This window comes from Martes martes (assembly GCF_963455335.1).
Source record: "Martes martes genome assembly, chromosome: 1".
Taxonomy (NCBI): Eukaryota; Metazoa; Chordata; class Mammalia; order Carnivora; family Mustelidae; genus Martes; species Martes martes.
This window is the reverse complement of record NC_137888.1, coordinates 150,631,379-150,658,833: the sequence shown is the minus strand read 5'-3', so window position 1 is coordinate 150,658,833 and position 27,455 is coordinate 150,631,379. Positions and strand designations below refer to the sequence as shown.

The 27,455-nt window shown below is 43.6% G+C and overlaps 1 protein-coding gene across 3 annotated transcripts in view; it reads left to right on the top strand.

The window, feature by feature from the left end:
• Positions 1 to 2,291: 2,291 nt before the first annotated feature.
• The window catches only part of CTDSPL (CTD small phosphatase like), a 121,129-nt gene continuing 95,965 nt past the window's right edge, over positions 2,292 to 27,455 (top strand). For 2 of the 3 annotated variants that reach the window (XM_080797374.1, XM_080797375.1), the window contains exon 1: positions 2,343 to 2,432. In XM_080797374.1, coding sequence (XP_080653500.1) covers positions 2,354 to 2,432 — 79 coding nt within the window. In that variant the 5' untranslated portion in view covers positions 2,343 to 2,353. Of the gene's footprint in view, positions 2,433 to 27,455 lie in introns of all 3 variants that reach the window. The other variant, XM_080797373.1, reaches the window with a different exon arrangement.

Sequence of the window (27,455 nt, the reverse complement as noted above, 5' to 3'; positions counted from 1 at the left end):
GACCCTTAGAATTCTGCAGTTTTTAAAAAGTTGAATTCAAAGAACATTATAATTCACCAGGCCCTGGGCCAGCCTTGCCGTCGTAACAAATGTGAAAAGCCTGAGAAGTAGGGACAAGTGTAGTCCTGGATGCCATGGGGCCCTAATCTGGTCTGTACTTGGGAGGGTTAGGCAGGGCATGTCCTAGAGCCTGGGTTACAAACTCTAAGGCTTGCCTTGCTAACCAAAAGGGCACTTAACTTCAATCCTCACGTCTCAGCTGCCCCAGGCAACCCACTGGGGACGCAAAGGTGCCGTGAGAAGTGCAGATACTCAAGCATGAGCACACACCGAGGCGACTGGCACCAGGACCCACCCACACGCACAGAGCCAGGATGTCACTTGAGGTCTTGGATTTGGGGCCTGTGGAGCCTGCCCGGCTACCTTTTAGAGCAGCTCCGCTGAAGTGCTTTCCCACCTGCTCGGCCCAGTCTCCCACACCCGGGCCCTCACTGGGCTCCACCTGGCCCAAAGACCTGGCCAGAGGGCTTTTCCCAGAGTGCACTTTAAAACTTCCGAGAGGTTCGCTGGTTCCCCCGGTGAGCCCGCGACCTGGCTGCAACTAGCTCCGGGCTTCAGGAGATGTAGAGGTACGAGAAAGGACCTGCCAGAGTCTCCTCTTTCAAGTCACTACGGGGCTGGATGTGCGTACAAGGCCTGAAGTGCGCGCGCAACCGGGCCCGGTGAGGTACGGCTCTACGCCGCAGTCCGCCCACTCGGCCTCGCCCACACGTCACGCTCCGCGGGCCCACCCCAATCTGCCTGGTTGGTGCAGAGCGCGCGCGAGCGCTTCCGCTCCGCCCTCGGACCCGCCCTCCTGCGACACTGCCCCGCCCCCGGCTTACAGGGCTGTCTGTGCGGCTTCCAAGTTGGAACGCGGAGGCGCGGGCGCCCAAGGGCTCCGACCCTCCGAGGCTGAGGGGGCACTTTCCTGTCATGCATGCACTCTGGCCGCCGCTCCAGGCCTGACAGTGGCTGGCTGCTCTTCAGAAGCACAGGCCCCTTCTTTCCCTCAGCCCTCGACCGGCTCCTCCACCCCCTAATTGCAGAGCACCGGAAATGCCCACTGCCCGGGCCTCTCGGCGCCGACACCCCCACGTGCCAGGAGGTTGGTCCTCGAGGACCCGTCGTCTGGCAAGCAGGCTCTCAGGCCCAGTGCGGATGCGGGTTCCTCCGGCACCCCACGCTCGGAGCCCCCAGCCGCGACCACAGACGCCCCCTCCTGACCCTCCAGGATTCTTCCCACTCTGGCACCCCTCCGCCGCCCCGCACGCCCCCGGTTCTTCCTCACGCCAGCGCCCGGGACTCCTTGGCGGACCGCCTCGTTGTGTAAGGGACCACTCCTTAGCAGTTACTACCTCCACACAGCGCTGCCCTTCGCGCCCTGGTCCCAGACTCCTCGGTCCCCGCACCCGGACGTCCCTCACCCGGCATCTCCCCTAAAGCATCCTCACAGGGCCCCCTCCCCCCGGCCAAGTTCCTCCTCCGGCCTTCCCCCGGTGAACACCCCTCGTCAGGGCCCAAACTCGTTCACGCAGCCGTGCGAGCCCTCCTCGGCCCCCGGGCCCCACGGCGCGCACCCCTCTGTACCCCACCCGCTCACCCGCGGGCCCCCGCCTAGCCCCCACGCCCCTCACCCCGTCTGCCAGACTCCTCCCCACACCTCGCCCCCCACCCCGGGCCCCTCGCATCTACGGCCAGAACCCCTCTGGATCTCCTGCACCGCCAGCACTGCACCCGCTCGTCTGCCCGAGACCCCCCACACCCACTCGCACGCTTCTCCCGCCCTCCGTTCACCCCTCCGTCTCACCCCACACCCCTCTCCCCGCACCCCCCCGGGGCCGGCGGGCAGCGCCGGCGGCGGCGGCGGCGGAGGCCGGTCCCCGGGCCGGGACACACCCACCCGCCCGCCCTCCTTCTTTCCCTCGCTCCCTCCCTCCTTCCCGCCCGCCCTCCCGCCCTCGCTCGGCGCTCGCTCCTTCCCCCTCGGTCGCTCCCGCTTCCCGCGGCGCCCGGCCTCCCGCTCCGCCTCCCCGTGCGCGGCTCTCCCGGGCGCGGCTCCGGGGTTCATGGTGACGAGGCGGCGGCCGCTCCAGCCCAGCGGCGGCGGCGGCGGCGGCGGCGGCGGGAGCTGGGGCGCGGGCCCGGGCCGCCTCTCCCTGAGCGCGGGGCCGGGCGGCGGGCGCGCCCAGGCGGCGGCGGCGGCGGCGAGCGCCCCCACCGGCCCGCGGCCCCGCGCGCCCCCCGCGCCGCGCCCCCGCGCGCCTGGCTTGCGGGGGGCCGGGCCGGCGGGTGGCCGCCGCGCCGCGCACCCATGGACGGCCCGGCCATCATCACCCAGGTGACCAACCCCAAGGAGGACGAGGGCCGCGCGCGGGGCGCCAGCGAGAAAGGTGAGCGGGGGCGCGGGCGGGCGGCTGTGGGCTGGGGGCGGGCGCACGCCCCGCGCTGCCGCCGGAGTTGGGCGCCGCGCGCCCGCACGGGCCTGAGGGAGGGTTGCGCCCGCGGCGGAGGGTGCGTGGGTGTGGGGGTGAGCCGGCGGGCTGGGCTGTGAGCGGGTGGCGGTGACCCTGACGGACTGCGAGTTTGGGTTTGCGCTCCGCCGACGGAGAAGTTGTGAGCGTGCGTGTGTGTGTGTGTGTGTGTGTGTGTGTGTGTGTTGCTGGCAGGCTGTGAGTGAGTGTGCCCTGGTAGGTTTTGCGTGTGCAAGGGACTGAGAGGTGGTAAGGGGGTGTGGTGTGCACCTACCAGAGAGGGGCTGAGTACGCTGTGCACCTGACAGGTTATGAGTGTGTATATGTGCCTGGTGGATTCTGAGTGTGAACTTACGTGTGTGTGCACACACCAACTGAGATTGTAAAGGTGTGTGTGTGCACCACCCAGAGAGGTTGTGAGTGCAGGTTTTCCTGCCGGGGCATGAGTTTTTGTATGTACCTTATGTAGAGGTTTTTTATGTAGCTAAGAGGTTGTGGAGTAGATATGTGTGTGTGTGCATGAGCGTGAGCCTGCAGTTCTATGTGTGTTCCCTCCTGACGGAGTTTCTATGTGTGCATTGTGTGCCCACACCACCCAGCTGGCAGGTTGAATAAATTGTGTCAATGGACAGGAAGGTATGTGTTTGGGCACTCATACACAGGAAGGCTGTGTGTCTGCCTGTGTCGTAGGTGTGCACCATTGAGGCTGTGTATCTGGGTGTTTTAATTGATGGTGCAAGTGCTGGGGCGAAGAGGGGATGGTCAGTGCCTAAACCATCCCCCTCTTTTTCGACCGTGCTGTCTCAGTGACACCAGCCTGTTGGGACTGCCAGCAAGGTCTGGTTCTCCCTGGGTCCTTTTAGGGTCTGCCTCTAACCAGCACTCATAGGGGCCTCACGGTACCGGGTATATCTCTTTCCTCTGTGCTGCAATGCCTGGTTTGGTTTCAGCACATTTGACTCCACCGCTGTCTTCTCTTTCCTTCTGGTTGTTCTTTGTGTCTCTGTCCCTCTCTGAGACTTGGGCCCCTTTCTCATATGCCCTGCTTATTGTCCCTCTAGTGAGTTGTCCTGAGGTTTTGAAGGACTGAGGAATCTGGCTTGGTTGTTCTGGTGACTAAAGCCCTGCCTCCCTCTCTTCCTGCTGTGCGCCCCCAAAACATCTGGATTGATATCAGGAGCAGCCTACCAGGACACCCTCCCCTCACCCAGTCTTGTCTGACCACAGCCAACTTTGGGAAAGAATCAGATTTCTTTCCTTGTGTTAGCATCCTCTCTGCGCCCCGTGGAGTGAGGTGCGCAGCCTTTCTGAGGAAGGGGGGATGGGGTGGGAGAAAACAAGCCTCTGTCTCTTTCCAAGCAGGGACCACTGGGCAAGTCCATCAGAGAATGCAAGAAACCACCAGAGGTACCCTCAGACTGGGGATTTATCAGTGCATTTGCACTTTTGTGGGCCATAAACATTGTGTCTGCAGACTTATTTTCTTTTATGTAGAATTAGAAATCGAACTCCCCCAGGCATTTTTCTGTGCCTTACAAATTGGCTAAAAAATTATGCAGAGAGGGTGCTTCAGGTGAATCTCTTTTGTCTCCCTCGTGCCCAGGTGGGCAACACATAGGTTCCTGCCATTGAGGGCTGTCAGCTCTTGGGGCCCTGGTGTGCACACTCTGGGCTGGGTGTGTCCTCTTGGGGAAGGATTAGTGGGAGGCATGAAGGTGGTTTGATATCTGTGCTTCTCACCCACTCTGGATTGAGTGCTTTGTGTGATGCTTTGCCAGAGAGAGAATCCACAGCTCTTATGAGGAGAGGTGTGGCATAAAGCAGGGAAATATTTGTCAGGGCCTCAGCCCTCCTGCTGTCCCCGATCTGAGTCTTGGAGCAGGATCCTCCCCAACTTTCTCTTTTCCTCTAGCTGCGAGGCTTTTTAAAGTAGAGTCAGTTGAGCCAAAATCCAACCATGTACAAATGCTCAAGAATGGTGCTTGTTCTCTTCAACCTGTTTACATTGCTTTTCATGACGATCTTTTATTATCTTTAATAGTTTATTTTGTTTGTTTTCTAGGGTCAGGTCGGCTGATTGTTAACTGGTTAGGTGAATACTTGCTGCTCTGGGATGGAGTGGCTAGCTATATCAGGTTCTTCTTGCTGAAGCATTAAAACAGTGCTCAATTCAGCTTTTCACTTTAAAAAATGGAAGAAAATTGGTCAATTACAATGTGGCAATAAACTGAATAGTTAGACTTTGGAACAGCTTCTGCAGATTCCTAATGCACTAAACAGGTTCAGCAGTGTTTCTAGCTTAAGCACGTTGATCTATTTAGATAGGCACAATATATTTTACATAATTTTAATTTTAGGTAAACACTTAATCATTCTGTTTTTATTTACAGAGCCTGGAATGTTGTAAGTTTTGGGGATAGGAAAGAAACTATTAGTTTTAAAAGTTTATTTTCATCATTTATTCTGTGAAACAGGAATAAAAAATGCTGCTCTTGGATTTGATATGAGGGTTAAGTGAGATGATGTTTATTAAGGACTCTGTCTCATGTGCCACTATCCCATAAACCTTTCTTGAGGTGTAGATTTGTAAAACAAACAAACAAAAAACCACAACAGCTAATAAATGTGGGCTCTGGTGTTTTGCACAAGTTGAATTACTTCTTGACACATTGCCACGTGGTGATGCCCTGCTTGGAGACGACTGTCAGGATTGTCACTGTCTGCCTGGCCTGTCAGGGAAGATTTATTTCTTAGCTGTGTTTGATTTCGTTGATAGTATAAAGATGCAGAGACAGATCTCCCCGTGAGTTCAACTCTGCCTGCTTTGCTATCCAGAAATTTACAAATCAATAAGGCAAAGCTACACAATGCAGTAGAAAAGTAGAGAAGGGAGATATGAACAAGGAAGTCATAGAAGAGGCAATCCGTTCAATAAATGTATGAAATGATGCTCATTTTCATGTGAAATAGTTGCTTACATCAGCTTGGTAAAGCATTTACATGACAACAAAGTAAATAAAAGTTTTTGGAAATGGATACTCTTACAGACTTTTGTTAAAGAATAAAGGAAGTAAAGACTTTTTAGAGAGTATTTTAGTACTGAATTCTTTAGGAACCCATTTGGCTGCAAGTAAAAGAAAACCAGGCTCATACTATGGCTTAACCAAGAGGAGTTTATTTTTACATAACAAATAGTCTGGAAGTAAGCTCCTACTGGTTTCCCTTCGGCTACTCACTGATAGCAGGACTGACATCACGTTGATTCTCTAGGCTTTCCTCAGTGTAACATGGCTGCCACCCCTCCAAACACCACAGCCACCTTCAGGGCAGGAAAAAAGGGACAGTGCCAGTCATGTCAACCCCTTTTACCTGGCTCAGCAAGCTTTGGGGGATGTTTACTTAGCTAGAACTGGGTCACATGGCCACCCCTAGCTGCAAGCAAAGGGAGTTTCTAGCTTTTTCAGCCTTTGTTATGGGAAGCAGGAGATGATTAGAAATGGGTGGGAACAAGTATTGGTTCAGGCAGTCAACAATATTGGCCATACCTTCAAAGCTTAAGTTCTGCTTCTGGGTTTTTCTTCTCGAGAACTGTCCTCATAGGTGATCAAAGAAACATGTACAAGCATTTTCACTGATGGGTACATTACTTGCATGGCAAAAAAAATCCATTCTGAGTTATTTTTTTTATAAGGTGAGGAATTTAAGTTCAGGATTTTTGTTTGTTTTGTTTTGCCTCTGGCTGTCTAATTAACTTCAGTCACATTTGTTGGAAAGGCTATCCTTCCTCTTTTGAATTTTTTTTGCATCTCTACCAGTTCAGCATATTTGTGTAGGTCTCCTTCTGGGTTCTTGAGTTTGTTCCTCTGATCGCTGTGTCTATACCACTGTTTATGCTGTGGAGTCTTGATTACCAGAGCTATGTATTAAGTCTTGAAATAGGATAGACTGATTCCTCCAATTTTTGCTCTTTTTCAGAAATTGTTTTAGCTGTTCTAGTTCTGTTGTTTTTCTATATGCATTTTACAATTTTGTCTATATATATAAGAAGTCTTGTTGAGATTTTGATAGGAATTATATTAGACCTATATAAAAACTTGGGGAGAACTGACATCTTTACGATGTTGAGTCTTACAGTCCACGAACACATTATGTTTCTCTATCTATTTAGATATTCTTTGATTCTTTCATCAGGGTTGTGTAGTTTTAAGCATATAAGTCCTATTGATGTTTTGTTAGATTTACATTTAAATGTTTCTCTCTAAGATTTTATTTATTCATTTAAGGGAGAGAGCAAGCATGGGAGAGCATGAGCCAGGGGATGGGGTAGCCGGAGAGGGAGAAGCAGACTCCCCACTGAGCGGGGAGCCCCATGCAGGACTGGATCCCAGGACCAAGGGGATCATGATCTGAGCAGAACACAGAAGCTTAACTGACTGAGCCACCCAGGCGCTTCTCTCTCTCTTTTTAAGTGATTGTACTTTCAGTTTTGGTCCAAGTATTCAATGCTAGTATGTAGAAATATAATTGATTTTTGTATGTTTGTCTTATATCCTGTGATCTTGCTGAGTTCACATATTAGTTATAAGAAGCTTTGTAGATTTCTTGCCTTTTTTACATAGACAAACATATCAGCAAATAAAAACATTTATATTCCTTCATTTCTGATTTGTAAACTTTATATTTCTTTTTCTTGCTTTATTGTACTCACTAGAACTTCCAGAAGTGTGTTCAACAATAGTGGAGAGATTGGACGACCTTGCCTTGTTCTCAGTGGGAAGCCATTCAGTCTTTTACCATTAAATATAATGTCAGCTATAGGTTTTTTTGTAGAAAATCTTTATCAGGTTGAGGAAGTTTCCCCGTATTCCTATTTTTCTGAAAGCTTTTATGGCAAATGGGTGTTATTTTGTCATGTACTTTTTGTGCATCAACTGATATGATCGTGTGAGTTTTTGTCTTTGGTCTGCTAATGTGGTAGATTATATTGATGGAGTTTTGAATATTGAACCAGTCTTCCATCCCTACAATAAACCTCATGGCTTTATGAGGTATATAATTCTTTTTATATATTGATGAATTCTATTGAAGAATTTTTACATCTGTATTCATGAGTGATACTGTTTCTTTTTTTGCATTGTCTTTAACCTGGTTTGGTATCAGTTTCACAAAATAAATTGTGAAGTGTTCTCTCTCTCCTTTTTTTTTTTTTTTTTTTCCTGGAAGAGATTATGCAGGATAGGTGTTAATTCTCCAGTTAAATCATCTGGGTCTGGAGATTTCTTTTGGGGGAGTTTTTAACTACAAATTCAATTTCCTTAATATTTATAGAGCTATTCAAATTATCTCTTTCATATTGGCTAAGTTATGGGTGTTTGTTTTTTTCAAGATTTAATCCATTTCATATAATTTGTCAAATTCATGTGTAGAGTTGTTTATACTGTCATTCCCATATTAACTGTTTGATGCCTGCAGAGTTTGAGGTGATATACTTTGTTTCAGTCTTGATATTGGTAATTTTTGTCATTCTTGCTAGAGGTTTCTCAATTTTCTTGATCTTTCCAATGACCAAGTTCTTTGATTCATTAATTTTCACTGTTGCTTTTATACCTTCAACTTCGATGATTTCTGTTATTTCCTTTATTATTTCCTACCTTCTGCTTGATTTGGGTTTATTTTGCTCTTTTTCTTGGTTCTTGGAGGAGAGCTTAGGTTATTGATTTGAGACTTTTCTTCTTTTCGAATGTATGCATTTAGTGCTACAAATTTTTCTCTTAACACTACTTTTGCAATGTCCCACAAATTCTAAAGTTACATTTTCACTTTCACTCAGTTCAGTGTATTTTTTTAAAAATAGACTACTTTTTAGAGAAGTTTCAGGTTCATGGCGAAATTGAGTAGAAATTAGATAGAATTCCCATCTAGTGTTGACCCCACACATGCACAGCCTCCCCCCACTATCAGTTTCCTGCACCAGAGTGGTGCATTTACTACAGTCTATGAACCTGCATTGACACATTGTTATCACCCAAGTCCACATTTTGCATTATTTCTCACTCTTGGTGTTTTACATTCTTTGGGTTTTGACAAATGTGCAATGGCATGTATCCACCATTAGAGTATCATACAGAATAGTTTCACTGCCCTAAAAATCCTCTGTGTTCTATTTATTCATTCCTCCCTCCCAGCAACCCCTGGCAACCACTGATCTTTTTACTGTTTCCATAGTTTTGCCTTTTCCAGAATGTTACATAGTTGGAATCATACAGTATGTAGCCTTTTCAGATTGGCTTCTTTAACTTGGTAATATGCATTTAAGCTTCCTCCATGTTTTTTCATGGTTCATTTCTTCCTAGTATAAAATAATATACCATTGTATGGATGTACCGTAGTTTTTCCATTTACCTACTAAAGGACATCTCAGTTGCTTCCAAGTTGAGCAGTTATGAATAAAGCTGCTATAAACATCTGGGTGCAGGTTTTCCTGGAAACAAAAGTTTTCAGCTCCTTTGGATAAATAGCAGGGAGCACCATAGTAAGATTATTTTTAGTTTTGTAAGAAACTGCCAAACTGTCTTCCAAAGTGGCTGTACCATCTTTAGTTTTCAGAAGTTTAGTTATATCTCGGTGTGAATTTCTGTTTTGTTTTGTTTTTAGATTTTTATTTATTTATTTGACAGAGGGAGAGAGATCTCAAGTAGGCAGAGGGGCAGGCAAGGAGAGAGGGGGAAGCAGGCTCCCTGCAGAGTAGAGAACACGAAGCGGGGCTCGAGCCCAGCACCCTGAGACCATGACCTGAGCTGGAGGCAGAGGCTTAACCCAGTGAGCCACCCAGGCGCCCCTTGGTGTGGATATCTTTGGGTTTGTCCTGTTTGGAATTAGCTCAGTTTCTTGAGTTTATTGTATGTGTCTCTTGCCAAATTTGAGAAGTTCTCAGCCATTATTTTCTGAAATGCTTTTTCAGCATCGTTGTTTCTCTTCTCTGGGACTCTGATGACACAAATATTAAATCTTTTGCTGTAGTTCATGGGTTTGTCAGTACTAACTATTCTTTTTTCTTTTCTATTAATTCAGAGTGGGTAATTTCTACTGTTCTATCTTCAAGTTCATCGATTTGTTCCTAGTTCCCTCGATGCTGCTATGTATCTCCCATCCACTGAGCTTTTTATTTCAATTTTTGTATCTTTTAGTTCTAAATCTTCCATTTAGTTTTTCTTTATATCTTGTATTTCTCTCCTGAGGCTTTCTGTTTCTTTGCTGAGCCTTTCTATTTTCCTCATTTGCTTTAAAGTATCCCTAATTGCTTTTATCATAGCTGCTTTAAAAATCTTTGTCAGATAAGTATGACATCTCTGTCATCTTGGTGTTGGCATCTATTGATTGTCCTTTTTCATTCAATTTGAGAATTTCTGGTTCTTGGTATAATAAGTGAATTACAGTTGAAACCTGGACATTTTCATACTGTGTTATGAGACTCTGGATCTTATTTAAACCTCTGTTTTATTTGGTTTTCTCTGAACTGCTGCAACAGAAAAGGGAGAGCACTGCCTCATTTTGCCAGATAGATGTAGAAGCCCAGGGTCTCTACTTGGCCTCTTTTGACATACTGCTGGGCATGGAGGGAGTTTCAGCTCCCACAAAGTCTACTGAACTACAGTGGGAGTGGTCTTATTACCACTGGGTGATGGGAAAGCCCTGACTCTTCTTTGCCTCCTCCGACACCACTGCTATGGGAGAGGAGTACTTCATTATTCTAGGTAGGGATGGAAGTCTGTGGTCTCCACAGACACCTCTGGGAGACAGGGAGGCCATTTACCAGTTGTCAGGGATGAAAGTCCCTGCTCCCTATTTGGCCTTCTCTGACACTACCCCAACCTCCTTACACCTTGATGAGAGTGGAATTCTAGGTACCCATCAGATTTTGCTGGCATGGGTGAAATTGGAACTACACGGTATGTGTGTTCGGGATGGGGGTCTTTGGCTACAGTGGAGTGGTTGTTGTCTGAAAGTTTTCTGTTTTGCTAGACTATCCCTTTTCTGGGCCTTTGGTTATAAAGAATAGTCTTTTGAAGGAACTCTTGCTTGCAGCTCTTGGGGTTCACTTCATGTAGCTTCTGCAGCTAAATCTCGGCTGTTACAGAGAAAAAGAAACCCCAGAGATCACTGCAATGTCATTTCAAGTCTCAAAGTCCCTAGCTGGTCTATCTTCTTTCAGAGTCTTCTTAGGTTTACTTTATAAACAGTGTCCAGGGTTGTTAGTTATATTTAGTGGAAAGAATAAGAAGAAATATGTCTATGCCATGTACCTGGAAGCAGAAGCCCCCTGATTAGCTTTTACACTGATCCAAATTGGTATTTTAAGGAAGACTGGAATTGGAAAGCTGTCATTTTAAAGGTTTATTTCAACATTGTGTAATGTAAAAGTCAAAGTGAGTTTGTGCTTTGAGAATCTTGACTGTCCCCTAAAAAGAAACATGATAATGAATTCAGTGTAAAATCAAGGCTAGATCAGTAGGGCTTCAGTGACAACTGTTGTTTAAATAACCTTAAAAAGATGCATTCATAAGCTTTGGTCTTAACACCAGAATTTTAAATCAGAGTTCATAACATCTTGATTTAAATATATTTTTGATCTAATATTCCATTTGATTGGCAAGCATGTTTAAACTCCTATCTTTGATTTTCTTTCTCAAGCAAGAAAGCATCAGTTTAAGTAAATAGAAATGTTTTCATAGGTTAAACACAAAGGAGCTTATCTCTGGATTTAGCACTTGACCACCCTCCCCACCCACAACATGGCTTGCTAGCCAGTGACTGGAAAAGTCTGCTTTCAGTATGGGCTGTTCTGGAAGGAGGTTTTAGGGCTTTAGAAACTGGCATAGACTGCATTTGACTATTGGAGAGTAACCCCATTTGGAATGGCAGGACTGGGTTTTCAGGAGGGACCACAGAACCTCGAGTTTAATTCTGAAGTATGTATGTATTTACTTACCTACTTATCTGTCTTCCAGTTTTATTGAGATATAACTGAAATCCAGCGTTCTTTAAGCTCAGGTTATATGGCATGATGACTTACGTACATACATATTGTGAAATGATTACTACAGTAAGTTTAGGTTATGTCCTTCTCCTTGTGTAATTGCAAAACAGAAAAACTTCCTTTTTTTTTTTTTTCTCATGGTAAGAACTTCTAGGATTTACTCTCTTAGCAACTCTGAAATATACCATACAACAGTGTTAACTGTAGGCATCATGTTGTACATTATATCTCCAGTGCCTATTTATCTTTTAACTGGGAGTTTATAAGTTTGTACCTTATAATCATCTTCACTGAGTCCTCCTCCCCAATTCCCTGCCTCTGGCAGCCACAAATCTGACCATTTTTTTCTATGAATTTTGTTTTTTTGGATTCCTCATATGAGTGAGATCATACAGTATTTTTATGTTTGTCTGACTTATTTCACTTAGCATAATGCCCTCAAAGTCCATCCATGTTGTAACAAAGGGCAGGATTTCCTCCTCCTTCAGAGCTGCATACCATTGCATTGTATAGGCATACACTACATCTTTATCCATTCCTCTATCCGTGGACACTTGTTGTTTCCATGTCTTGGCTGTTGTGAATAATGCTGTAATCAATGTGGGGAGAGGGCAGAGGTCTGTTTGAGACAGTGATTTTGTTTCCTTTGGATATATACCCAGAAGTGAGGTAAATGCCTCTCTCTTTTAGTGATGTTGAGGGTTGAGGAAGTGGGATACATGACATTGCTAGTGGGTTCACTGGAACTAACAGAGGTCAGGAAACATTCTGGCCACCAATGATTCTAGATTTAAATATACATATATATTTTTAATATATTTTTTTTTCACTTGCTTCGTCAGTAATGTATGGTGCCAAGGTCAGGGAATGTAAGGAGTCTCTTGAGTAATATTAAAGGTATGAGATATACCTTTGGTTTTATTTTCCAGATCTTAAATCTTGATTTATCAGGTGTTTAAGGTTTAGTATTTTTAGTGACCTGCCTTTCTTTTATAAAATCTACTTTCTTTAAATAGTTTTCTTCCCTTTAATCTTTTAACATACATTTTCCTATTTTCAAAAAAGTGAGGATACATTCCGTGCTATATTTAAAATAAAATTAAGCAAATATTTGCCTTTATGGCTCTGAAATGACATCATATAATGGAGCAAAGGCTTAGGAACTGTTTGTAGCACTGGGTTGGGATGTGGACATTTTTGTATTTGGGATCAGGACTGAAAACACTAGTGGCATAGTTCTCTGAAACCGGGGCATAATAAACAGTGGTCTTTATGGATGCTAAGGATTATGTAATCACCTAAGTAATAGCTCATTTTGATTCTGAGTAGCTGCTTCAAGTTAAAAACTGAAAGGTTTCTTTGTAATTGTGATTTGTATTAAGGCTATTTGCCAAAATGTTTTAAAATCCTGGTACTTAAAGCACTTTAAAAACTGAAGAGAGGTGGCTTAACATTTGATGATGGATACTATTCTTATTTTTCATGATTAGTATTTAACCAAAGCTTTAAATGTTTCAGGGTATCTTGAAGAACAAACTGCACCACCTTGTCAGCGCGGCTTGAATAAAATGTAGCCTTTTAGTACCAGAGAGAAGTGAGTGTTCCAATAAGAATGTACACTGTACTTGACATTGTATAGAATATCTCTTGCATTCTGATCAAGATTCAGCTTTCATGCTTAGCATATCATTAAATTTGTTCTAAGGATTTGGCTCACTTATGTTTAAGTCAGAAACCATTGACCTTAATTCCATAGACTTCAGTCAGAGCCATATTTTCTTTCCTCATTTTGAGGAAACAGCTCAACGCGTTCATTTTGGTTTTGGTTAGAACAAATACATTTCATAGCAGTCATCAAACAAGTGTGCAATTTGAGTAGCTTATTAACTCTGCTAGGTGTTTAAAGTTATTAGTGAGCATTAATTTTTCTACACTGCAGTATATACCCTGTGTCACTGCCATAGGCCTGACTTCTTTTTGAATTTTTTTAAGTTTGCTTTTATATCCAGGTAAATTTGCATACGATAGAAATCACTCTTTTTGGTGTAACCAAGGGTTACAAATTTCTGTGAGTGTTGACAAACTCAGGCAGCTGGATAACCACCTCCACAGTTAAGGCAGGGAATACTTACATTGGTCTCAAAATACTGCTGGTACCCCATTATACCTATCCTTCCTCTACACTCAGCCCCCAACAGTGATCTGTTCTCTCCCCTATTGTTTCTTTGCCTTTTCTGGAATGACATATACTAAATGGAATCAATATGTAGCCTTTTGAGTTTGGCCTCTTTCATTTAACCTGATGCTTTTGAAACTCAGTCAGGTGGTTGCATGTATCTCCTTTTTTTTGCGTTTTATTGCTGGGTAGTATTCGCATGTATACCATAGTTTAAAAGTATATGTTGCACTTTATAAAAAAATTGCCAAATTATTTTCCAAAGTGGTGGTACCATTTTGCATTTCCATCAGCAGCGTATGGCAGTGCCAGTTCAGCTCTGCATCCTTGCTGGTACTTGGCACTGTCAGTTTTTAATTTGAGTCATTGTAGTAAGTTTCTAGTGGTAGCTTCTCATGGTTTTAATTTGTATTTCCCTAACAACTGGTAGTGCTGAGTTCTTTTTTTTTTTTTTAAGATTTTATTTATTTATTTGACAGACAGATCACAAGTAGGCAGAGAGGCAGGCAGAGAGAGAAGGGAGGAAGCAGGCAGAGAGAGAAGGGAGGAAGCAGGCTTCCCGCTGAGCAGAGAGCCCGATGTGGGGCTCCATCCCAGGATGCTGGGATCATGACCTGAGCCGAAGGCAGCGGCTTTAACCCACTGAGCCACCCAGGCGCCCCAGTGCTGAGTTCTTTTTATGTGCTTGTGTGCCATGTAAATAAATTCTGTTAAGTTGTCTATTCAAATTATTGCCCAGTTTTAGAAAATGGGATCGGTTGATTTTTCTTTCTTTCTTTCTTTTTTTTAAAGATTTATTTATTTGAGAGACAGAGAGTGCATGTGAGGGGCAAAGGGAAAAGGAGTGAGAGGAACCTCAAGCAAACTCCCCTCTGAGTGCTGAGCTTGACACGAGGCTCCATGCAGGGCTCGATCCCAAGACCCTGAGATCATGACCAGAGTCAAAATCAAGAGTTGAACTCTTAACCAGCTGAACTACCCAGGCACCCCATGAATTGTTTGATTTCTTTTAATTGAGTTAGAAGGTTCTTTATATATTCTGGATACACATTTTTCATTGAATGTGTTTTAAAAGTGTTTTCTCTCAGTTTTTGGTTTGTCTTTTCATTCTCTTAGCAGTATCTTTTATTTTCCAATTTTTAACTGTAGTGAAATACGCACAACATAAAATTTACCATCTTAACCATTTTTAAGTGTACAATTCAGTGGCGTTAAGTACATTCGCACTGCTGAGCAGCCATCACCACCATCCATCTCCAGAACTCTTTTCATCCTGCAGCACTGAAACTTTGTACCCATTAAACACTAACTTCCCCTTCTCCCCTCTCCCTAGTTCCTGGCAACCACAATTCTGCTTTCTGTCTCTGATTTTAACTCTCCTGGGTACCCCGTGTAAAAGGAATCAGGCAGTATCTGTCTTTCTATGACTGACTTATTTCACTTACTATAATGTTGTCAAGGCTGATCTGTGTTGTAACATGCGTTACAATTCCCTTCCTTTTTAAGGCTGAATAGTATTCCATTGTATATACAGTCAGTTGACCCTTGAATGATTCAGAAGTTAAGGGCACTGACCTCCCGATGCAGTTGAAACTCTACACATAACTTTTGACTCCACGAAAACTTAAATTGCTAATAGCCTGTTATTGACAGGAAGGCTTTCTGATAGCCTGGACAAACAATTAACATATATTTTATATGTTATATGTACTGTATACTATATTCTTACAGTAAAGTAAGCTAGAGAAAATATTGAGAAAATCATAAGGAAGACAAAGTACATTTACATTACCGTACTGTAAAATTCACATTTAAGTGGACCCATACAGTTCAAACTATGTTCTTCAGGGGTCAACTGTATTATATATGTGTGCATATATGTTATATATACAGTACACACACACACACACACACATATATTGTACATATTGTATAAATTTATGCATATATGGTATCTAAAATGCACCACATTTTGCTTAATTATTCATTTGTCGGTGGACACTAGGTTGCTTCCGCGTTTTAGTCATTGTGAATAGGTGTATATACAAAAGTAGAATTGCCACATCATATGGTAATTCTGTGTTTAATTTTTTAGGACCAGCCATTACTGTATTCACTAGCAGCTACATGATTTTACATTTCCTTCAGGTATATAAGGATTCAGAATTTTCCACACCCTTGCCAATACTTGTTATTTTTCGTCTTTTTTTTTTTTAAAGATTTTATTTATTTATTTGACAGACAGATCACAAGTAGGCAGAGAGGCAGGTAGAGAGAGAGAGGGAAGTAGGCTCCCTGCTGAGCAGAGAGCCCAGTGCAGGGCTCTATCCCAGGACCCTGGGATCATGACCTGAGCCGAAGGCAGAGGCTTTAACCCACTGAGCCACCCAGGCGCCCCTATTTTTAGTCTTTTTGGTAGCAGCTACCATAATGGGTGTGAGATGTTGATGTCTTCTGAAGAGCAGAAATTGAAGTTTATTTGTTTGCATGTGGATGTTGCGATTGTTTCCACCTCATTTATTGAAAAGACCATCCTTTCTCTATTGTACTGCCTTTGAACCTTTATTAAAAATCAGTTGGCTGCATATATGTGGGTCTATTTCTGGATTCTGAACTCTCCTTAAATTTTGATCACCTCCTTAATGTGAAGTGGTGTTAAGCTTAATATAGTACCAGCCCTCCCTCAGAAGTAAATTTTTGGTCGTGTTTTAAGCAGAAGAGAAGACCAAGACATTTTACAATCTGGCAGGGAGGATTTAACTCTGCATTTTGCAGTAATGGGGGCTCTTAAAGACAAGACCTATGACTTCCTCCAGTCTTTTTTTAGGATTTTTTTTTACCCACGCAGATTTTGTACAGTATATCTTTTTTTCAGATTTAGAATTGGGGCTGAGAATTTCTTCTAATCTTGATTATCCTTCTGGAGAAAGCTAATACAAAAGTATGAGATAAAATAAATAAGGACTTGAATTTAAAATATAGTCTCCCATAGTTATACTTTAGTATAAAAATAGTGACTATCTTGATGGAGTCTAAGAGAACAAAGGAGTAGAATAGCACTAGGACAGAGAAGTGTGACGAAGCCCCTGTTCTGCGGAGAGGGCCTGGGCTCTGAAGGGTGTGAGGGATACCTTTCAGGCTGTCTACAGATGCCTGGGGTGGCAGAGGCAGGGAGAAGTGCTTATACTACCTGAAACAAAAGGGCAGAGCCAGCTCATTCACTGGGTAGCTTCATTTCTTTTGTCCCTAGGTAAGTAAAACAGGCGAAACTTGCCCAAGAAAGAAGTCCTCATCCAGGAGGTGTGATCCAGTTTGTATAGAGCTCACAGTTGTGTTGGCCACTAATGTTAAGACGTCCCTTAGAAAATAACATAGAGATGATCCAGAGTCTCAGAGATGGGAAAGCTCAGGCAAAGGGCCAATATCCTTTTCTATCTTCCTACCTCTTATCTGGGCTCTTACTCCAGCCCTTCCTCTGTGAGGCTGCTGGAGGTAAATTTCTAAAGCACAGCTCTGCTCATGCTACTGCCTGCTTAAATCTGTTTCTCTGTGATTCCCCACTGGCCTCAAGATAAGAACATGTTTCATAGCCTGTAAGCCCTTCATGGACTGACCCTGGCCCACCTTCACAGTCTCCTGTCCAGGGACTCCTCTTCTACACTGTAATGAACTACTTGCTGAGCCCAAGTGAGCTGTGATGTTTTGCTCCGTCGTGCATGTACTGATTCACCTTACTGGGCTGCCTTTTCCATTATGTTCCTGATGGAGTCTTAGTCCTCTAAGATCCAGCTCAAGCATCACCTGATCTTGACAGCTCCTCGTGCTGCCTGAGCAGGATGCGGTAAATAGAGTGTAATGTTCGAAGGCATAGCCTTGGATTTGAATTCCAGCTCCATCATTATGAGTTGTGTGAACTTTGAAAAATTTCTTAATCTCTCTGAGCCTTGGTTTTATAGTAGCTAACACTTCATACGATTATTATAAGGATTAAACAGTATAATATATGTGTGTATGTATATATATAGGGCATATCAAAGTACATAAGTGTCTGAGAAACATTTTTTCTTGTTAATATTATTTCTAATTCATTTTTTCCAAAACATTTATTGAGCATTCATTATACATTGTTCACCCTTCCCAGGTGCCTGGGATGCACAGAGAAATGAGACCTGCCCAGGTACTTGAGGTGTTCAAGCATAAGTGCTCTGAGAAAAGGGCATACAAAGTGCCATGGAAGCTACTATTTATTTTATGTCTGCTGTATGCCAAGTACTTGACATACATATCTCATTTCATCCTCCAACAACCTTTAGATGTAGGTATTATAGTCCATATTTTATGTCCATGGAAACAGAGTCTCTGAGAGGTTAAGTAACTCGCAGACCTACCAAGTAGTAGAGCCAGGAGTTAAACCTAGTGTGTGTGAATTCATTAAAAGGAGACTCAGGAAATATCTGGAGAATATCGTAAGCTCAAAAGATTTACATCTTGAAAGACAGCAACCATATTTTTCCAAAAGATGCTTCTTTTTGCTTCTGCCAGATGTAGCATATTTAACAGGATAAATTCTAGGGCTCACCCAAGTTGACAGGCCACATTTTCTTACAGTTCAAGCTCTGTTATTTATATAACAAATTCTGTTTCCTTGAGTCTTACTGTTAACTCTTCACCTGCTTCATATTTGTTTGTGTATTGTAAACAGTTAGAAATGAGAGAAGTTAAAGTAAAAGCCAATAGTTTTTATCTCTAGGATTCTGGGAGAAGTGATAGGTTTGCCTCTTATTTACACACTATTTCTAGGTGTGTCATTAAATAGAAGTGGAGTTTTGAGATGTTTTTGGAAGGAAAGAGCGCTAAGAAGGCTCTTAAAGATGCTTGAATCCCATTGTACTGGTCAGAGTTCTGAGTGGCAAACCACAGAATCCATGTGAACTGTTTTAGACGGAAAGGAGTTTATCAAAATATTTTAGTGACTTATAGGCCATCTGATGTGGCCAAAGAACCAGATTTGGCTGTTTTACAGCCAGAGCAAAATGCTTAAGTGCACCCTAGAGCTCTCCTAGTAGAATACACGTCTGCCCCCGCCTGCTGATGATTCAACTTAGCAGCATCACCAAAGCAGTACTTATTCTCCCTTACAAGGGGCTCATTTTCTAGAAACTACTAGAACCAAAAGAAAGCCAATTCTTCTTCTTCTTCTTTTTTTAAACAAGCTCTGTGCCCAACATGGGTCTTGAACTCTCAACTCTAAGCTCAAGAGTCGCATGCTCTGCCAGCTGAGCCAGCCAGGTGCCCCAGGAAGCCCACAGTGAAATCATATAAGGCAATCAATCAAAAGGAATAAATCAGAGTCACACCTGTTAACATGACTAAAATTTTCAAATGTAACATTGAATGAAAAAGCAAGTTCCATAGTAACAGAGTATGAAGCCATACATAAATTTGAAAACATGCAAAAACAGTTTATAATGTATGGATATATGCATATATTGTAAAACTGCAGGAACATTCTTAGGATTGATGAACAAATCCATAATAGTGCTTATTTCCTAAGAGGGAGGAAAGGGGATGGAATCAGGGAAGACTATATAAGTACCTTTAGCTGTATACTGAATGCTTTTTTATGAACTATTTTTTTGAGACGAATACAGCAAGATTTTAAGAGGTCCTAGAGCTGGGTAGTTGGGTAGCTTAATATATAGTCATTTGTTATATCTATTCCTTGCACTTCTCTTATGTTTAAATATTTCACAATTAAAAATGTTAATTCTGGACTTTAGTATTTAGATAAATTTTGAAAAGTATTGCCTCCTTTAGATAGAGATAAATTCAGAAGAAGTGGTAAAGAGGCAGTTATTGAATTTATTTGGTTCTTTTCCCAGTGGAAGAGTATTCAGGAAGATATCCAAAATCTTGGTCATTGAGCTTTCCAGAGGGGGTTCAAGTGATCTCAGTGCTAACTCAGGCTGTGCCAGATACGCAAGTTGGAGCCAGGTCACACTCCAGTCCTATTATGTTTCTCTCAGGTGCCTTTCAAAGGGTGTTGTGAGTGCTTAGTCTGGAGTCAGGTAGGCTTTGTGTAGAGTTCTGGTCACAAAAGTCTATGTTGGTTTAAAACAGTCTGTTTACAAATGTGTTGTCACATAGCTTGGGTATCATCAAAGGGGTGATTTGCTTAATTTGCCAGTTCTATACCGTTATCGTGGGAATTTCTTTTGGGAATAAAGGAATTGAAATGTTTAGTCAAGTCCTTTATATTAAGCAAAGTAAAATCATACTGGAAGGAGAACAAAGAAATGTGTGAAATGCAAAAAATCAAAAGGAGTTATCTTAAAAGAAATCAAATGAAAAAGTGTTTGAAGACCTGTGGCATCCCTTGCACAGAGGCCCCCACAAGGCTTTAAACTGATGGGATCAACATTTGGATGGGAGCTCTGGTTCCCTAGTCACCTGGGGCGCCTCCAGCACTGGTTTTTCAGTGAAGGGATTTTTAACCTGGTGTCCACAGATCCCCAAGTGGCCCATGAATAGAATTCGGGGAGTCTAGCAACTTGGTTAGCAAAAGATATTCTTAATTTTCATTGACCCCTAACTAAAATTGAGCATTTTTCTCAGTTACGAAGATAACTGGAAATAAACCACTGTAGTATTAACAGTGCCTGTAACTTTGTCATGATGTCCAAAAGAGATTGGCCTGTGGTTTTCCTTTCTTTCAACGTCCTTGTGAGGTTTTGGTATCAAGGTTATGCTGACCACAAAAAACAAATGGAGAATTTTATTCTCTGGAAGAATTTGTGTAAGGTTAGTGTTATTTCTTCTTTAAATATTGAGTAGTATACATTGGTGAATCCCTTTCAGGTCCCCAGTTCCCTTGTAGAAAGGTTTTTAAATGTAGATTTAATTTACTTAATAGATATAGGACTATTCAGATATTCTATTTCTTCTCTTACAAGTTTTGGCCAGTTTATTCTTCCTAGAAAGTGCCCATTTCATCTACATTTTTTTAATGTCTATAGAATCTGTAACACTGTCCTCTTTTTCATTCTTGGTATTAGGTAAAATTTTTAAACATGGACAAAACTCAGGGTTCAGAAGGGTTTAGGGAAATGACAATTATTGATAGGAGTTGAAATTAACAGTCTTTCTGGAAGACTTTTGCAGTGTATATCAAACAAAATGTGAGTATATTCTATCCAGCAACATTTTTGAAAAGGAATTTGCCATGAATAATCTCACAAATGCAAAAATAATCAACACAGTGTTATCTGTAGCAGCAAAAAACAAACAGGCAAATGAAAAACACCTGGAAACAAATCAATAGGGGACAGGGAAGTAATTATGTTCGTTTCATTCACTAGAATAACCTTTAAGATTACAAAACTTAGGACAGGACATTGACATAGGAAAGAATTAGGGGGATACTATTAGTTGTAAAAAGCAAGTCTCAAAAGAGCATGTACAGTGTAGTCTCTTCTATGTTAATACATACTTCTATATGTGAATGTATACAAAGAAAATCATTTGGAAGTATGGTCACCAAATTTCTTTTTTTTTTTTTTTAAGGTTTATTTATTTATTTGAGAGAGAACACACAAGTACATGAGTGGGCGGTGGGGCAGAAGGAGAGGAAGAGGGAGAGAGAATCTCAGGTAGACTCTCCACTGAGTGCAGATTCCCCACTCGGGGCTCAATCCCATTACCCTGAGATTATGACCTGAGCCAAAATCAAGAGCCGGGCATTTAATGGACTGAGCCACCTAGGTGCCCTGGCCGCCAAATTTCTAATAGCAGTTATCTATGGGTAGTAGAGTGTTGGGTAATAGTTATTTTCTTTTTGCTCTTCTGTATTGTTTAAAATGTTTGCATGAACATGCATCATTTCTACAAAAATAGCAAAACTTTCTAAAGAGCTTGGCAGTCACAAGATGAGAGGGTGGTTGGGGAGGGGAGTGTCAAAGCTTTTTTCTTGCCTGATGGAGAACAGCCAGGAAGGAAGGAAAGCTTGAAGCTATAAGAAAGAAAGGACAGTCAGTTGAGTAAAATCCTTTAGAAAGACAGGAGGGCCTGGATTCCGACACAGAAGTTAGTCTTAAAGGAGCAGGACAACATTTCTTCCCCGAAGGGAGGAAAAGAGGACTGGAGATAAGAAGAAGGTCAGAGCCAAAGAGAAGGAAGATGAGAGTGTTCACAACTCATGGCTGCCGATTTCTTAGTGAAATCGGAGGTAAGGCCATTTGCCAAGAGTGGGAAATGAAAGTGGACCCAGGGGTCTTGAAGCAGGTGGTTCTCTCATAAAGTTGGCTTTCCGAGAGGGATGTGGATATGTGGGCAGCTGAGCTGACCAGAGGCTTACTGAAACTTTTGAAAGGGTGCAGTGTTTTCTCTAGCAGAATGCACAGCTGGTATCAGGTTTTAGGGTGGAGCAGCAGGCTTAGCAGAGCTTCAGAGGATGACAAAATTCAGGATACTGATGAGGACAACTTAAATAATTGGCCTTGGAATCCAGGATGCTCGGGAGGAAAGTGAATTAGAGAGAATGCTATGGACTGGATATTGAGTTGGAATATGGACATCCAAGAAGCCAGAGGATGAGTGTTCGTGGTCAAAGTGGGGTTTCAGACTTTGAAATGTTACAGGGGACACAGGGTTGGCTAGCTGGCCGTGGAATATCAGGAATGGTTGTAGAAGTTGGGAAGGTCAGGATTGTGATGCTGGGAGTTTCAATGGTCTTCCTCATAGACGGGAGCACTTTCCAGGGTGATGATGGGAACTCTGGAGAAGAAGGTCTTGAGGCAGGTACTGAGAGATTGGTTTCAAGGATAGAAAGAAGGCTGACTCCTCAGAGAAGGCTTGATGAAGACAGCTGGGGGAGCCCTGGTCTGGAGTCACTGCAAGAGAGAAAGGAGTTTATAGACTTGCCCTCCTAAGACCCAGAACGCTGGGATCCAGGAAGTCTGTCCTTGAGACTGATGGGCAAAGCCAGGTTTGCAATGCAGGAGACTGGTAGGAGGAATTGTCCAGAAAAAAAGAAATGCTCCGTTGAAGCTTCTAAGCAAAGGGACAAGGGGGCAGGGACAAAGGGGTGCAGATGAGTGGGCAAACAATATGAGAAAGGGGGTTCTAAAGAGAAACAAGCTGGGGAGAGGAAGGGCTGAGCTGCAGAGGGGTGAAGCTTTGTCTGCTGGGTTCCCAGAGGAAATGCTGAACTGTATGTTTCTTTTTCTTAGCACAGAGCAGTATCAGCTCACTACAGAAAGAACAGAAACTACAGATAAGCAAAAAGCAAAAACAAGTAAACAGAAAACCATAAGAACTACTCACTATCCCAGGGGTTTGGAGCTTTTCCCACTGACATGTCCCTCCCCTCCTGTTCCTACTGCCATAGACCAGGTCAAGGCCACATCATCTCTACAATAAGCCTGTCCTCTGGGTCATAAATCTCTTTAGCTGAGCCCCTAGGCCTGCCCCAGCTCCTTTCCCACCCTTCCCATCCTGCATAAACCAACACAGTCATTTTCCCCAAATGCCACTTTCCATTGTCGCTTCTCTTGGTGGGTTCCATTGTATATTACATCCCCTCCTTCGACTTTCAAGGACTTCTCTAACTTGGAACCATCTTATTTCCCTACACTCATTTCCAAATAGTTCCCTTTTCTTAGACATGCTTTATTTCCCTCCCAGCTCACGTTCCCACATCCTCACATCTGGGTCTCTGTCCCCTCAGTGTGATGCCCCTGTTAGGACAACCACCCCATTCCAAAATCCCCCACCCCCACCCCCGTGAAGGCCTGGTGCCCTACTCCAGCCCATAATGACTGATGTTTGGCCTCCTAGGTACTTACCTGACCGCCCCTTTTAGGACCTCATCAGTGGTATTTCAGTAAACACTTAGGTGTGTTGAGTATACTGGAGTACACTTAGGTGGAAGCACAGGATTTAGAGCCGGGAGGAACCTACTCCCCTGGTCTTACTGATGAGGAGCCTAAGATTCAGAGAGGCCAAGGGACGTCCCATGGTCAACCAGCAAGCTGTTAATAAAGCTGAAACTAGAACCCTAATTCTCAGACCTAAATGCTACATGTTGAATTGAAATTTGCTTTTATTTATTTATTTATTTATTTATTTATTTATTTATTTATTAAAGATTTTATTTATTCACTTGACAGACAGAGATCACAAGTAGGCAGAGAGGCAGGCAGAGAGAGAGAGAGAGAGAGGAGGAAGCAGGCTTCCCGCCGAGCAGAGAGCCCGATGCGGGGCTCGATCCCAGGACCCTGGGACCATGACCCGAGCCGAAGGCAGAGGCTTTAACCCACTGAGCCACCCAGGCGCCCCGAATTGAAATTTGCTTTTAAAATAGACTTTCTGTGATACCTGGATGTGAAGCCCCAGAGGCCTAAAGCAATGATTATCAATTTTTAAAGCACATTAGCATTACCTGAGGGGCGCCTGAGTGGCTCAGTGGGTTAAGCACCTGCCTTTAGCTCAGGTCATGATCCCAGGGTGCTGGGATCGAGTCCCACATCAGGCTCCCTGCTGAGCCTGCTTTTCCCTCTCCCTCTGCTGCTCCCCCTGCTTGTGCTCCCTCTCTCTGTCAAATAAGTAAATAAAACTTAAAAAAAAAAATTACCTGGGAGATTTCTGAAATTCTAGATTTCTAAGCCCAATTAGGGGAAACTGTCTGATTCAGTAGGGGTAGAGTAGAGCCTGAGTTTCCTCATTAAACAAACAAACAAACAAAGACAGCTCTCCACTTGACCCTGGTACAGGTGATCCTCAGATTACCCTTTGAGAAGTAGAATTTTTGTCTTTCTGTTTTGAGCTCCCTGTTATTGCCCCTGTAGACAATTTTAAGCTTTTCTGAAGCTTCCCATTTTAGGAGAGGTTTGGGTTAACCCACAACCAGATTTCCCATCAGAATATACCAGCCACAGCTCTGTGCAGTAGCCTGCATACCTCCTCGGGCTCAGACTGCCCTGGGCCCCTGCTGCTGCCCTCCCTTGACATGCTTGGCCATTTGGCCCTAGGAGCCAAATTATTTTCCAAAGTACTTTTAGGCACACGTTGGCAGAATACTGAGTGTAGAGGAATTCTTACTGGAAACAGCCCACTGCCGAGGTGTTTCTGAGCACCTTCTCAACTGCGGATGTCCAGCCCCTGCGGCCTGCCAACTGTCTGTGCCACAGGACACCCAAGTAAACCAAACCCAGACATGCGCTTCGAGCTCTCCAAATCCTGGCCCGAGCAGCCCTGGGCCAGTATGCCAAGGCGGAAAGGCCGTCTGTGCAGTAATTATGGCAAGGCTCCAGGCATACTGCCTCCTGGGGTTTGTATCTCAGTTCCACCATTTCCAGCAGCATGACCTTTGACATCCTTTTGCCTCTGTTTTCTCTTCTAGAAAGTGAGAATAAAAATGATAAAAAGCAATCATGTTAGAAAAATAAAAATAATTCTTACCTCAGAGGATGGTTATGAGGATACTACATCAGTACATGGAAAGCACTAGAAGCTGTGTTTGGCACATATGTGTTCAGTAAGGGACTGCAGTTACTATCACTGTTTCATGGAAACTCTTGAAATCTTGAGACCCTGAAGGCGCAACTTACGGCCTGAGACAGTTATCAGTCCGAGTTATCAATTCCTTCCTTGTTGCCTGAGCACGCATCAGAGAAATGACTAATAAGGTGGGAATAGCTCTTCAAAATGCTGCCTGGACCTCTGAAGACAATGAAAATATGCCAGGTATTTCCTAGCAATAAGGTCAAGCCTTGCATAATTTAAGAAATACACAGCTCTTCAGCATTTTGGTTCTTGAGAAGTGGCAGTTACATAACAGGCTGTAACCACGCAGATGAGCAGAGCCAAAGGTGGGGGAGAAGGTGCTTTGAAAAGATGTGTGAGTGCTGGAGTGAAGGGTGTGATAGATGACAGACGTGACCGCGGTTGGGGCTCCGTTAAAGTTTGGGTCCAGGAGATCTGTGCATGCCCGTTATGGCACATGTTGGCTTGACAACAGGAAAAACATCTCTCGACATTTACTCTCAGGCTAACACCAATGGGAGGTATGAAATTTTTTCTCATACGAGCCATATTGCCAGTGTTTTCTCACCCCTTGGTAATGTTTTTAGGCTCAAAGTAAGATTGCCTCAGTCTCTAACGTGATACAAAGCTGAATTAATCTCCGAAATGATATGTTTTTCAAACTTTTCTGTAAAAAAAAAAAACCTCAGCGGAGAGGTTGCCAAAGCATCACCTTGCTGCAGTCATCGTGCCAAGTTAAACTTCTTGGTGCTTCAGACGCAGCGGTGCCGTCCCTCGGATGCCAAGCACAGGAGCGCCCTAGGAGGGTGCTGAAACGCAAGTTCCAGTGGTTTACTGCTCTCCGGGGGGTGGGAGATGTTAGTCCATGAGCACCTGCCAAGTGATCTCATGTGCTACCAAAATGCTTCCTGGACTGCCCTGTTTGAGTTGTGCGATATTCTCTAAAAGAGGACTGGCCCATTTAAATAGACTGTTTGGTGTTTGTCACAACCTCAGGCTCAAGCTTCTAGAAGCTAGAAAACCAGTTTGTTTTGGGAACCATCTTTAGGCCAAGCATCCTTCTCATCTCACAGGAGGAGCCAGACTCGTTCATTTATTGCCCATACATTCTGGAGATGTTGCTCAAACCGGGGACCTTTAGATCCACGGATAGGGAGGATGCCAGAGGGGGCTGCTGTGGGCCAGGCCAGGTTGAATGCCTTGACTCTGCCTCTGCACGTGGTAGGCCCCCATTGCCTTAGCAAGAAGCTGCTGTGGAATGAGTCCCTAGAATGGCTGAGGCGCAGGAAAATGTTGTTGTCTTACCTCAGGGTCTTTTAAAATAAATAATTTTTAATATTTATAAATGAGAGCAAAATTTGAGATGAGTATGTATTTTTTTTATTGTGGGCTGTCCAGGCAGGGGGAATCAGAATGCTAGCCTGATGGCTGGATGGCAGGCAGCAGCGAGGAGACCTTAGGTAGCTGTCATCTTTATTTATTCACGCCGATACCTCCCATGCAAGGCATGGACCACACTGTGCTCTGGAGGAAGGCCGATGACTGCACAGACTGAGCACATGTGTGTAAGACATTATTTTGAATACCAGTTTGAAGTTTTTCATAATAAAGTTTTTAAAAAGCGAATTAGCATTTAAAAAGTGAATTAGCATATTTGAGAACAAGAAGGAAATATTCGAAGATAAAAATGAAACTAACTTAGGGTGCCTGAGTGGCTCAGTTGGTTAAGCGGCTGCCTTCAGCTCAGGTCATGATCCCATGGTCCTGGGATGGAGCCCTGCATCAGGCTCCCTGCTCAGCAGGGAGTCTGCTTCTCCCTTTCCCTCTGTGTGTGTTCTCTCTTGCTCCCTCTTGCTTTCATTCTCTGTCAAATAAATAAATAATATCTTTTTTTTTTTTTAATGTAACTAACTTAATCGCTTGTTAAGTATGACAAAAGGACTGGAAAACAAAATCAGGGAGTTTCCAAAAGGTAAAATGAAAAAATGAACAGAGAAAACCAGGGAAGAATAATATTTAAAATTTTTTATTAGCACATCCAGGAGTTTTAATGTCTGACTAATAAGAATTCCAAGGAGAAGGAACACAGAAATAGAAAGAAGGAAATTATCCAAGAAAAAATACAAGAGAAGTTTCAGAACTGAAGATCAAGTCAAGGCACTCTAGATTAAAACATGCAATGAATGAG